Genomic DNA, 13531 nt, shown 5'->3' on the forward strand with positions numbered 1-13531 from the left:
TGTGATAAAACAAAGGTTGAATATTTTGCTTTCCCTGGTACTACTCATCTTCACTTTAATTCTTTTTCTTTACATCATGACAACCGAAAGTGCTACTCAAAAATAGAAATTGGCTGATTAAAAGCAGCTGTCCTCCCCCCCCCCCCCCCCCCCCGCCCCCGACAATGTGTGAAACTCCCACATGGCTTGTGGTTGCTTTTTGTTGAGGCCTGCATCTGGGTTAATTTGTTCTCGTGCAGCGGTGTTTTCACATGAGAAAATATTGGGGAACTGTGCCTAATTTGCTTTTTATTTTCCATTCTGATTTTTATAAGTGTGGTACTTCGGAGGTTTCCCCATATCCCACTAGTGTAACTAGTTAGGATTGCCCAGTGGGGGAAACTCAAGATTACAATTTTGTTGCATATCTTTCATAGAGTTGGTGCTAGATTAAAGCAAGGTTTATGCTGCGTTTTCTTCCAACACAGATTTCAAGATATTCCATGATGAAGGGGAACTGGAAGACTTCCTGCACAATTTGACTGATGGGAATTAATTATAGAAATATAATGATATTCAAAAATAATCATATTAGAAAGCACAAATGTAGTGAGGCTGTACAAATGAGACACAGCCTCTATCAAGTAATTGTATGTTTGCTCTTTAAGGATATTTCCAAGTTTCTAAACATCTTACAGAAGAGAACACTCTGAGTGTTTCCATCTAATGCCGAACATGCTCAGTACAGAACTAGGTCATTGAACAATAGACTGAACAGCAATCAGCACTCTACTGCTGCATAATGCATTAAGTATAACATGCAGAAACCATTCCCGGAGCTGGAAGCTGCTATTTCATGTCTGTAAATTCAAGCTGACATGACATTTAATATTGTTTCATAGTAATGAACAACAAGGTTTCATTCATTCATAAGCACAACACAAAGCCAAGTTTGAGTCTGGAGAGTAGCAAGGAGGCGAGAAGGGGACACGTGCTCTGTTTTTGCAGACAAGAACACCGTATTAGTGATGGTCAGTGAGCCCTCTGCCACTGATCCGGAGAGCTGCAGAGGGAGAGTTCACTGTGATATTTCAGGCTCCCTGTCCTAGAGGAGCTGGCTAATAAGGCAAACGTGTTTGAGTTTCCCTCCTGTAACGGCACAGATATTTAAATTTCCTGACTCCATGGCTGGCTAGGAGTAATCTTCTTTTTACTTCCCCAGAAGTTACAGTTGAAACTCCTAGGCAAAATAATAGCATCAATGCCATCATCTAGTCTGCCCGCTCTGAAACATTTGTTTTTGAAATCCTCCTGCCTAAAACTCCGATTTGTATTTTCCCAGGAATACCAATGCAAACTGCGATCTCCAAATGAGACAATTCCTCTCCCGTTAACTAGCAGTGTATTTTCACGGGAATTGCTCTTTCAAGTTTTGCACTTTGGGCTCAAACCTTTCAATTGCATTCCTTTTAGATTACTGGAGCAAATCCCACTGAGAGAAGATGTGCAGTGCCGCCCGGCAGGCTTCCCGGCACAGGTTTCCTTTCCTTACAGGTACTGTGCTTTAGACGCTGTTAGCGCTCTCAGTGCCACCACCAGGCTTTAGTGGAATCTTCCTGAAAGATTTTCTGATCCCCAGTTGGTCAGAAATGATGTTTGTAAATCCAAGTTTTGCCCGCTAAGCAAGATAGAAACTGGAAGGAAAAAGTGGCTGCTTCGGAAGCTAGAATAAGCCTCTGATTATTCTTTCCTCTAGGAAAGAACACGCTTTGAGAATTTGGGGCCCCAGTTAACAGGAAAGTCAAGTGAAGATGGAAAGCTGGGCCCAGGTGTCATCGATCTTACTCGGCCAGAAGATGCAGAGGGTGAGTGGATTTTCCGTAGCTCTTTTCTGCTGCTCCGGGCGTTTGTGAAGGTGCATCTGAGTTAGTTATAGGATTATACAGTCTTTCTCAGGAGTACCAGCTGGGATTTTTTTTTTTTTTTTTTTTTTTGGCAAAGCAGAGGAACTTTTAGCCTTCATTATATATTATAGTTGAGGACGTTGAGATGTAGCTAGATCCTATATTACCGAACATGTAGCAATTCACGTGCTTCAAGGTGCCATTTCAAAGTTTTTAAATAAAATGACCCTCTGCGTTCCCATGAATAACAGAATTCTGTGTTTCATCCACGTCATTGCATACTCGTTTAAAAAAAAGGGCTAACCTACAAAGGAGGATTTTTTAACCCTGAATCAAGTAAGTCCCAGGTGCAATCAAACCTTTTTGGGAACTCAGTGATGGTTTGCAGCAGATTTAGTGTAAAATTAATAATTGCTCGGCCTGTGCCCAAGCACTATCCATTACTAAATTCTTGTGAAAGTCTGGATAGAAAGACCAGCTTCACTCTCAGTGGGTTTATCCACAGCAATGTCAATGCCTGTCCACTCCTTGTCCCTTTTTGTTTGTTTGTTTTAAATGCACAAGCAGCAAATCAGCAGAAATTGCTCTCCAGAGGCTGGGTACAATTTATGAGTTGGGTCAGCACTTCAGTAGTAATGTTGCCTGGTTATTTACTGTGTCATCACAGAGTAAGGACTGGTTTTCCCGTTAGCTGTTCCTTTGGCAGAATCCCTCCCACCAGTCAGGGAAGATTAATTTGTTCTCTTCAGAGTAACACAATACTTTGCCCATCTTGGGTCCCTGCTAAAGTTCTTCTTTAGCTTGAGGACAAGAATCTTACTATTATCGCTTTTACCGGCAGAATTTCTTCCAGGACCCTAATCCCTCGAAAACACGCGGAGACATTTCATAGCCTCATCTGAACTGGACATGACTTCTAGGTGATAGCTTGGGGCCGTCCCAGGCAGTTCAGAAATCCCTGGCATGAACACTTAAAGATGACCAATTACAGGCTTTAGGAAGCACTTCACAGAGTATTCAAAAAGCAGATTTTTTTTTATACGAGTAGGAGAGACTAATGGTTAATGATAGTCCTGGGGACAAGGTGTTAAATTCTGATTGTTGTGTGTGTGGGGGTGGGGGCAAGGAAAGGGAAGAGGAAGGGGAAGAGGAAGAAGAGGAGGAGGAGGAGGAAAATTAGGAGGAGGAGGAAGGGAAGGGATAAAGAGGATTTAAAACCAGAAATACACTTGCTGCCTTTCCTGAAGAAAGTGTACCGAGAGCACAGTGACATTGAGGTTTTATAGGCACTTAGAAGTGTAGGTTTTTCCTCATGAGGGTTGAGGTTCCTTGGCCTAGGGAACCAATTTATTCAGGCCAGGCCCATCTCAATGTTGTTGCAAGATTGTACCATAGAGTACCTAAATCTTTGACCATACACAATGAAATAGCATTTTTCATCACTTTGGAATATTCAGTCTGTTCATTTTTCCATAGACTAGGAGGTGCAGAGTTCTATCACTCTACCCTCGTTCCGACAGTTTTCTTAATCTATCATTCTTCCTTCTTCATTTGGCTTCTTGACTGTATAATGGGTATACATATAGTCAGTTACCTCTCAATAATGCTAATAATTAATTGATGATATTATGTGCCTGGTAAATTAAAAAGCCTGATCGGAGTTATTAACCATTATGAAAGGAAAAAATGAAAAACTTAATTATAGAGCACAATATTGTATAGAAATATTCTTAGAAATTCCATTTAATACCCAGATTGTCTGGATTCAGACCAATTTCCTGGTTAATTTGTTTTTTGTTGTTGTTGTGTTGTTTGTTAGCAAACATTTCTGAAGCACTTACATGCAAGAGAATGTGCAAAGCTTTTTACACATTTTGTCTCATGTAAACCTTATACAACTCTGTAAAGAAGGTATTATTATTTCTTTTCCATTTTACAGATGAGAATATTAAAGACAAGAGTAATTAAGTAACTTGCCGTAGGTCACATAGCTAGTAAGCGCATTGCTGAGAGTCGATCCCAGGCAGCCTGGTTCCAGAACCCAAGCTTCTAAATACTATGCTATACGGCATGCCCTGCATATAAGATAAATCCGTGGTGCCTTCACTTTTCTGAACAAACTCCTTGTGACCTTCCCCAGTATGGCCCATTTCCTCTCCCCTAAATATAGCAAGTCATGCCATACACCAGCTCTCGTGTTACCTTGTCACACACAGCAGCAATGCCTGATGAGTGTAACAGTAGAAGGGCTGTAGTGGCCCAGGAGCTTAAGGAGCGTGTGAAAACCTCCCTTCAGAAGCTTGCCCAGAGTTGCCATTGAGACCTCATGTGCTTTTGGGGGACTGTGAGTTCATGAATGGAGTCAAGTTACTGGCTCTAATATCGACAGAAGCACACTGCCTTTGTGAGGACTGCTGGGATGGGTAGCAGCCTTCTGCTGACTTTAGGATATTTCCTGGCATCTGTTCAAGTAAGAGCTGATTGCAAAGCCTGCTGGAGTTACAGTTCGTATGCAAGTCAGAGTAGATAACAGGTACACATAATACTTTCTCTACTTTGCTCCTTCGTATTTCCCTTCACAGGAAGAGTAAGAAGGAACCGTAGTGAAAGAATAACTACAGCTTATAAACTCCTTCAATCAGTGTGTGGTCTCAACAAAACGAAATGAAATGAAGGAAAACAAAACATTTCTTAAGCATCTACTGTGTGTCAGAACTAGACATTAGATAAACCGAGGGAAGCAAAACAGATATGTTCTTGACCTCTTGGAGTTTAAAGTCTAGCGAAGGAAGACAGAAGATTAAAAGGGAAATGTGTATGACAGACAGACAGACAGACAGGCATAATTGTCATTGAGAAAAGTGTTAAAAAGATCAAGACTTGGTTGTGCTGCCCAGAGATTCAGAGCGAAAGCTGTTTAGGTGAACTCAATGGCCAGGTGAGTTCTGCAGCTCTAGCCTAGCTCGCCACCTCTTCTCAGTCCATGTGTGATCAGGTCTATGTTTCCTCCGGCTTGGAACAGCAATTTAAATGTTTTTCCCAGCTTTATTCAGATGGTGATATATGGCACTGTGTAAATTTAATGTGTACTATGTGATGATTTGGTACACATGTATATTAGGAAAGGATTACCACAAGGTTAGTTAACACATCTGTCACCTTCCATGATCGCCTCTTTTTTAATGAGAAAATTTAAGATCTACTTTCTTAGCAACTTTCAAGTGTATAATACAGTATTGTTAATTATACTCTCCATGCTGTACATTAGCTCCCCAGAGCTTATCCATCTTATAACTAGAAGTTTATACCCTTTGACCAACTTCTCTCCCCTTCCCCTTCCCCCTAATCCCTGGAAACCACTACTCTGCTCTGTTCCAGAGCTTTTCCTTTTCCGATTCCACATATAACTGAGACCATACAGTATTATTTGTCTTTCTCCGTCTGATTTGTTTCACTTCGCATAATGTCTTCGAGGTCCATGCATGTTGTTGCAAGCGGCAGGATTTTCTTCTCTTGTGGATGAATAATATTCATCTACAAAAACGCCTTCAAGAGGAGTGTGTGTGTATCACATTTTCTTTGTCTATTCATCCATCGAGGTACACTTAGGTGGTTTCCATGTCTTGGTTATTGTGAATAATGCAGAACAGCAATCTTAAGGGACTATGCCCTCCTTCCACTTGCACCCCATCCTCCTGTGAGGCTTCTGAAGTGACTAACGTACGTCAGCCTAGGAGATGAGGGCCTGGTCCAGCTGGGCTTCCCAGGAAAATGTCTGGCAGTCATGAAAATGCCAATATCACTTACTAAGCAACTTGAGGACCTGCTTCATAGCTCTGAGCATGGAAGCCGCAAGGGAAAGGTCACCCAAAGAGGCAGCTGTGCATGTGTGTATTAAACACTCATCAAAATCAAATGACAAAACCATAAGCCAGGAAAACAGAAATTAAAAATATAAAAGGCAAATGCCTTCAAAATTTTATTTTTAAAGTCCAGCTGTTATTTGGCTTGAATATGACAAGACAGCATTTCTTGTTCACCATGATATTTATAAATCTACAAATTCATTGGTGCTGGGGGCTTAGGAAACATGTGTAAGGTCTTGTTATACTTTGAAGCAGTTGAAGGCTTACTATGTACTGAGCACATAAAATGTGTTAGCTCCTATGCGGGACATGGAAGAGAGGACTTGATTAGTGGAGTCAGTCACCATGTATTAAGAATGATGAACAGCTGTTTAACTTCTTATCGACTTTTCCCCTCTCCTTGTTCTCTTCAGGCAAGATGCGATGGTTGTCCCAACTCTCCTAATTTCAAGGTTGCAAAGTACAGTAGGAGGGGTGATGGCCCAGTTATTGGAAGGTTTGGATTAAGGCTCTTTTACTAAAGGATGGCAAACAAGTGACTAATGCCTCCTTATCTTTTAAAAGATGTGTTCTATATTCCATTATCTCTAAAAATGGTCCCTTCCAATTCCAAGATTGTCAGTAAGGTCTTTTTGGACACAGAGTGTGTTTCTTATAAGAAAGATGATCTATGCACAATAGCTTCCACTTAGTTTTTTTCCAGAGAAATAAAAGAGGAGACCAGTACCTTTGAGAGCATATTTGTGCCACTTGTTGAATCCAGTTTTCACATCCCTTTAACTTTTCTTTTTTATTAATGAGCAGCTGTCTCTCATTGTATTTCACAGATGGGCCCCTCCTTTCTCTCTCTCTCCTCTCCTTCTCTTCTCCCAGCGATAACTGTTGTGACTTGCCTTCTTTTTCATATTCTTTCTATCCTGTTTCTTCTCTCTCTCTCTCTCTCACTGGGGATCTCTAAAGAGATACTTTTTTTTTTCCATTTTGCAGACTATCTTGAGTAAGAAAACATTTTCCTAACACCTCTTTTAATTCCACAGTTCAATCATTGTGTCCCAGCCTCAGAGGAAGGCTGCACCATATTTTGATGTGGGGAATCAGGGAATTTGAGCTCCTAAAGGGATGATCATTGGCCAGACTTCTAGACCCTGGGTTGAAAACTAAGTGGAAGCTATTGTGCACAGATCATCTTTCTTATAAGAAACACACTCTGTATCCAAAAAGACCTTCTGGACCCTGGGTTGAAACTGTGGTGATGATCATTGGCCAGACTTCTGGACCCTGGGTTGAAACTGTGGTGATGTGTCCTCCATGTATAAAAAACTTGCATTGATTTGAGTGGAAATGGATACGTGCACCCAGAATAGTCCCTTTTAGAACTGTTGCTCTCAGATCCTCAGATTTGCTTAGAAGACTTTTATAGATTTGTACTGAATTGTGAATTGGATCCCAGCCAACATGGCCTTAACCTTTCTGAAAGCTTTATTTTTTGGCAAACTTCTGATTGCTTCTATGTTTTATACCTCAGGTTAGCTCTATTATTGTCAACTTAAGCTCTCTGATTGTAGACCAATGAGAGAGAATGCAACTTTTCCTCTTTTTTCTTAAAAATGCACCACTTAATACTAATGTTTTTCTCTTAAAAATTCTACTTACCCTTTGATTCGCACTCTGATAAACCTGTGAAACTTTTCTCATTCCCTTTCCCCTCCCTGGGTCCTTCTTATTCCTGGTGGAAAGAGAAGATTGGTTTGAAGATACATGGCTCATTCAAGGCAGCAGAGGGGGGCTGTAGTGTAATCTAGGGTGGGGTGCAAGGGCTACAACTGCTTATACTTTGGAATATGAAAGTCATTATTATTTCAAGTCCAGAATACAGTGCTTCCCATGCAACACTTAGATTCTCAGAATTGGAATAAAGGAGTGGCATCATCAAAATCACAGTTCCAGCCAAGAAATCCCTTCATAGAACCCTAACAAGTGGCCATCTCCATTCTGTTCAAACGCACCTATTAGTCTATTAACAGAAAGCTACTTCTTGAGAAGCTCATTCCAATTCTAATTATTAATTCTTTGTTATTGGGAGCCAGAATTTGTCTCTGTTTCCTTATAACCTCTACCCAGTGGCTCTAGTCTGACTTTTAGGTTCCAAAAAATAAAGCTTACCATTTCTCCACATGACACCCCTTCAGATATTTGCTCACGGACTAGGAGACTTAAATTCCAGTTGTTCCACACTTGGCGGGTCACTTTCCATTCCTGAGTGTTCTCATCTGTAGCTAAGGAAGTTGGTCTAGGTTATTTCTAGTTGGCAGTTTTTTAACTGTCTTATTATACTGCCATGTAATTGAAATCATTCCCTTTAAGTCAACTAGAATGTAACAAGTATCAATTCTGGACTACACCATCCTTTAAAGAAATGAAATTATTATAGAAATATCCCATCTCTATAATGAGATGTCTTTGCTTACGAAGGAATCCAAACACTAGAGTACATATTAGGCAGATAAGGTGAGGAATCCTATATATTAAAAGAAAAGACTGAGATAAATCAGAAGGGAGCACTAATCAGAGCTGTGCTTATGGGTCTGACCTTCCATAGCTGCCTAAAACAGTGTTTCCAGGAATCTTAGAGAAATGAATAGGCAAAGCATTTTCTATGGAACCAGCAGGCTGGGGTCTGAAACCAGGATCAGTAGCCAGGGAGGCCCAAGGCCTGATGAGGAGTGAGTAACAGCCACAGGCTGGGAGATAAGCAGAGTTCACAAAGCCCTTGGCTCTGGACTAACTCTGTTGTATGAGTATCACAAAAATGTATTTTACTGTGGATATAAACAGTTTTAGAGGATCCTGTGCACCAGTTTATATCAGCACTATATATAAAGTACCGCTCTCTTAAACAAGCAAATAAACTTCTCTTAAAGAAATATATTTGCTGTGTCTTAAAAGCTCCCAAATAACTTTTAATGTTGGTGGAAAACAATTTCCATTGAACTCTCCAAGTGATGGATAGTCCTGATGGGGCAAGAGAGTGAAATGTCAAGATTCTTGTATAACTCCATCCCCTAATACTTCATAAAGGGAACTCAACCTGCTTCTCAGAGTTGCTTAAGCTAGAAAGCCCAAAGAGCTAGCCTTCCTTTACTGAGGAACCTAGCTCTGGCCAGTAGCTGGTTTCTCACTGGCCTGGCTTCTTCTCTAAAGAAGTGTCAATGGCAATATATATATATATATATAAAACCAACGCCGCTGCCATCACCACCACCACCACATGCACACACACTCAAACACACACACACACAGTCTAGTTTTCTGATTGAATATCATCCACCCTAGTCAAGAAATGCTTGTCTATGCTATTACTGAATCACACAGAAGGACTTCCCCAACTTGTCTCAGAAACTGGGCCACAAAAGATTAACAACATCTTCCATGAAAATTAGACCCAAGATAAGAACAGCCAGCATATGGTCCCAGTGGGACTGCAAAATCAGTCCATGCTTCCTCAGTATTATGTATGTCTACTTCACATATATTAGAGTAAACCCTGGCTGATAGAGGTCTCTCTGTCATGTTTGGACTGACTATGTAGCCCTTCGGCTATGGACCTTGTCTGGTTACCTGTCCCAGAATCATCTTCTCTTGGCAGCAAGAGCCATTTGACTTGCTGTCTACAGGCTATTGAATTCAGCCCAACATTAAGCTGGTGGAATTTAAAGAGCACCAGGCCAATTTGGAATACTTTTTAAACTCTTTCTGCCAAACTTCCCCCCGCCCCACCCCCCAATTGGTCCTTTCCTTTTTTTCAAGTTCTGATAATTGTGCTTATAATTTATTTCAAAAAGTTGATAACCACCTAGCTAGCTCTTTCTCATTTTCTCTTACTGACTTCTTAGCTTTTTTCTTTAAGATATTTTTATTTTTGCATATATCCTTCTTTCATATTCATTGTCTCATTTTACTCTGCTTGTCTAACACTGTTTGCTTGTGCCCACTACCTATCATTTCGTACTCTTTAGCAATAGTTCTTTGTAGACTGAATTGCCAGTACCAATAGCCAGGCCTTTCTAAGCAGGATCTGCCCATGTTCGGGGGCCCCCAATCTTCCATTTTACCTTCATGTTTAAGTTATAATTTGCTGATTACCTCTTATGTGTACAGCACATATGGGCATGGAGGGAAAGATTTCTTAACAGATGGACTTCACTCTATTGTCCAAGAGCTAGTAATGTGGTTGGGATTATAATATTAGCACACACAGAAAGCAAAGCAACCTAAGGTGTTACATGTTCAAGTGCATCATTAGAGAAACAGAAAAATAAAAGTGCTATTTAGAGGAGGAAGCTACAGTGCTTTGTGAAAAACAGTGATTGTTGGAGTCCTGATAGAAATACAGGTAGAGATAAGCCCAGGTTTGGATGAGCAAAGAGAAGGGGAAGAACTTTCAGTTGAGGGAATAATCCAAGCAGATGCAGGAACAGTAAAGCATACAGATATTCATAACAAAGTTCCAGAAGGGAAGAATGACTTTCCTCACCCTTGTGTTCCCTACCAAGCCCAGCAAAAGTCGTGCATATATTCATACTCAGTAAATACTTAAGGAATTGAGCAGGTTATAGAAATACCTGGGTTCCATATTGTGAATGGCCTTGAATGCCAGGCTCAAGAATTTGAACTTTGCTACCAAATAAACAGCCATTAACCTTTAATTGTTCAAGATTAACTTAGACTACAGAAGTTAAAAATAATGGAAAAGCAGCAGTTCATTTAGTCTGGGGAATCTGTTAATCTCTTTATTCTTGTGTTTTGTTTAATATTGTTTCCGGGCGGATGTTCAATGGGCATCTTTTCATATAGCATCATCAGAGAGCTGAGTATGTGTTGGGAGGGTTTTCATTCAAGTCATATTAAAAACACTTCTTTTCTTCCTGGGTATATTACTCATTAAAGTATGATTTCACTTAGTCTGATGGGACTGATGGATGTCTAACAGATTGTTCTCTCTTGTACTTACTAGTGGAGAGGGTTTTTTTCAGTTGTTTTTGTTCAATGAATACTTACCCGTAGACATGATGCCCCATATTGGGTCTTGGTACCAGAGGGAAGCAAGTGTGTAAGAATCCATTGACATTTGCATTATACTGTAGACTGTTAAATTTAGGAGTAGGCTGTAAAGAAGTAACTCCGAACTAAAACTTAATATCCCAAGTCTCAGCCCCAGAGATAATTTCATAAGCAATGTATTCAACCATTTTAAATTTATACTAAAAATACAAATTGCAGTTTACTGGTTTACATATATATTTCATGGGAGAGAAATCATTTTGTGCTGCTTCAATATAAGCTCACTTTTCACTGGGAAGGCCAATCATACCTGAGGACAAAATGGAAAAGTCTACTCCATGTTGCAGACTTACAGAACTACTAGTAGAGGAAAAAGAAAAACAATTGTCAAATGTCCCTGAAACTACCTTGCCCTTCATTTATCACAGTATCTCGATCAAGAATCCTAATCCTTTGTTATTCCGATGAGTCCTTTATAAAAAGCTGATCCATAAATTCTGGCCAGGACTGAGCAGCATAGTCAGGTTATAGTTTCCACATGTGGGAACTGGGGGATATGAGATGGTCTTTTGAGGTTAGGTCCTATGCATATTCAGTACATTTTAGCTTTTTATCATAGAGACTGTTTTAAATATTTTTAACTTTGGGGCAGAGGACACTCCATTAAGTAGTAAATTACACTCCCCAGCTAACTTGTGGGTCGTTTTATAACTACTCTGAAGGACAGGACTATGTAGTATAGGACACATCACTCAGGTATGGGGAAAGACTGGAAAGGGAACAAATATGAGTTGAAAGCACTTGATATGTCCTAGGTACTGGAATAGACTCTATTACTTCTCTCTTGCCATTATTACTGCTACTATTTCTACGGGCGACTACTGTTTAGTGAGTGGTTCCTGGGATCCAGTCACTGAGCTAAGAAATTTTACATTCCCATTTAATCTTTACAAGGATCCTGCCAAGTAGAAATGATTAACTCTCTTTTGTAAGGAGACGAGATTACCATTTTAGAGAAAGGAAATAATTTTCCCAACTTAGGGAAGATCAAATATAGAGTTAAAACCCAGATCTAAGCCACACTGACTCCCATTTTTCTGCAAGATGAGCTGATTGAGTTGGTTGCTTTTGTTGGAGTAGCTTTTCCCTGTTGGTTTTCATTAAAAAGAAGGAAAAAAAAGAGAACTAGAAACTTTTATTTAAGCTTATTTATTTATTTTGAAAAGGAGAGAGAAAAAGAGTACAGGGGAGGGGCAGAGAAAAGAAGAGAGAGAGAGAATCCCAAGCAGGCTTTGCACTGTCGCACAGAACCTGACACCGGGCTTGAACCCATGAACTGTGAGATCATGACCCAAGCTGAGACCGAGAGTCAGATGCTTAACCAACTGAGCCACCCAGGCACCCCAAGAAATAGAAACTTTTGAAAGTTTTTTAAATCTTTCAAACCATACACATATTAAGTACCTTTCAAATACTTTCACCAGATTCTCGGGGCAAAGAAGTTTTGGCAGATTATGGAAATGAGTTGAGTGGCCAAAATCCTTCTAATATGATTTCCATACAATAACCTAATAAAAAATTTAGTTACTACTGCACCCAGTATCTACATCTCTCATTCTAATAAAAGGAAAATTCCCTGAAACAAATGAAATGGAGAAGAGAAACCAATTAAATGAATTTTGTGGAGTTTTAAAAGCCAAGTCTAGATGCTATTGAAGCAATTCAGTTGACCGTTTTAGACATTTCTTCTGATGGCAAGTGTGAAACTTAAGAGATAGTTGCATCTGAGTTTCTTGTGATATTTGCCAGTTACTAACTGTGAGACCTGGACAACTTAACCTCTGTAAATCTCAGTTTCCTCATGTGGAATAAGGAATGTGAATTAGATGATCTTTAATATCCTTCTCGTGTTAAAATTCTCTGATTCTATGAGCATGTTTCATCTATTTCCTAATGACTCTGCTATCTAGGGAAGCTCCCATCATAGGTCTGTTTGAATACCTGCTTCAGTTGTATGTATTTATGCACACCCTACAATGTTAGAATAGCTTTCAGATTTAATATTTCCAAAAAAACTCATCCTTTCAAGATTACCCAGGAAGTGAGGAAGCTGGGATTTCAGGACTGTATAACAGGACAAGTCAATAAAAGAACTAAGATCGGAACCAATGATCTCTGAGTCCCAAACAACTATGGGTATATTTTCCCTTCAAAGCCTTATTATTTTACAGATGCTCAAGTAAGGCAAGGTATTTTACAGAATATAAGAAATAAAATAGGATTTATACAAAATCCGATTTCAGAAATTATCAGTTTCTAATGCAACAGGTAGCCATCTGAGTCTCACTCTAAAATTTTCACAGTTGAAGATGTCTACTTCTCTCCATTGTGACATTTGAGTACTTACCATATGCCCACTTGTGTACCAGACCTTGGGGAAGCATCCCTGCCCCTTTTGGGGCGCACAGTCTTGTGAAGAAGGTGGGCACACACAGTTGATAATTTGGGTAAAACATGGTAAATGTTAAAATAAAGGTATGCATAGGATGCCATGGGAGCCTAAAATACTTAGCCCAAACTGATACACTAGGCAGGACTGCCTAGAGAAGATCATCCCTGTCCTGAGTCGAAGAATAAGTGATTTTAAAGGTGGACAGAAAATTCTAGGAAAAGAAAAGACTGAATGCTTAGTATGAAACAACATGGGGTATGGATAACTAA

At 39.8% G+C, this 13531-nt stretch overlaps 1 protein-coding gene across 26 annotated transcripts in view; it reads left to right on the forward strand.

Moving 5' to 3' along the window:
- Positions 1–13531, forward strand: part of SOX6 (SRY-box transcription factor 6) — a 687546-nt gene that overhangs the window by 645849 nt on the left and 28166 nt on the right. For 18 of the 26 annotated variants that reach the window (XM_049617879.1, XM_049617886.1, XM_049617897.1 and 15 more), the window contains 2 exons: positions 1453–1533; positions 1736–1844. In XM_049617879.1, coding sequence (XP_049473836.1) covers positions 1453–1533; positions 1736–1844 — 190 coding nt within the window. The remainder of the gene's footprint in view (positions 1–1452; positions 1534–1735; positions 1845–13531) is intronic. The other 8 variants (XM_049617871.1, XM_049617955.1, XM_049617970.1 and 5 more) reach the window with 1 other exon arrangement.

Source organism: Panthera uncia, chromosome D1 (genome assembly GCF_023721935.1).
Source record: "Panthera uncia isolate 11264 chromosome D1, Puncia_PCG_1.0, whole genome shotgun sequence".
In the NCBI taxonomy this organism is placed as follows: domain Eukaryota; kingdom Metazoa; phylum Chordata; class Mammalia; order Carnivora; family Felidae; genus Panthera; species Panthera uncia.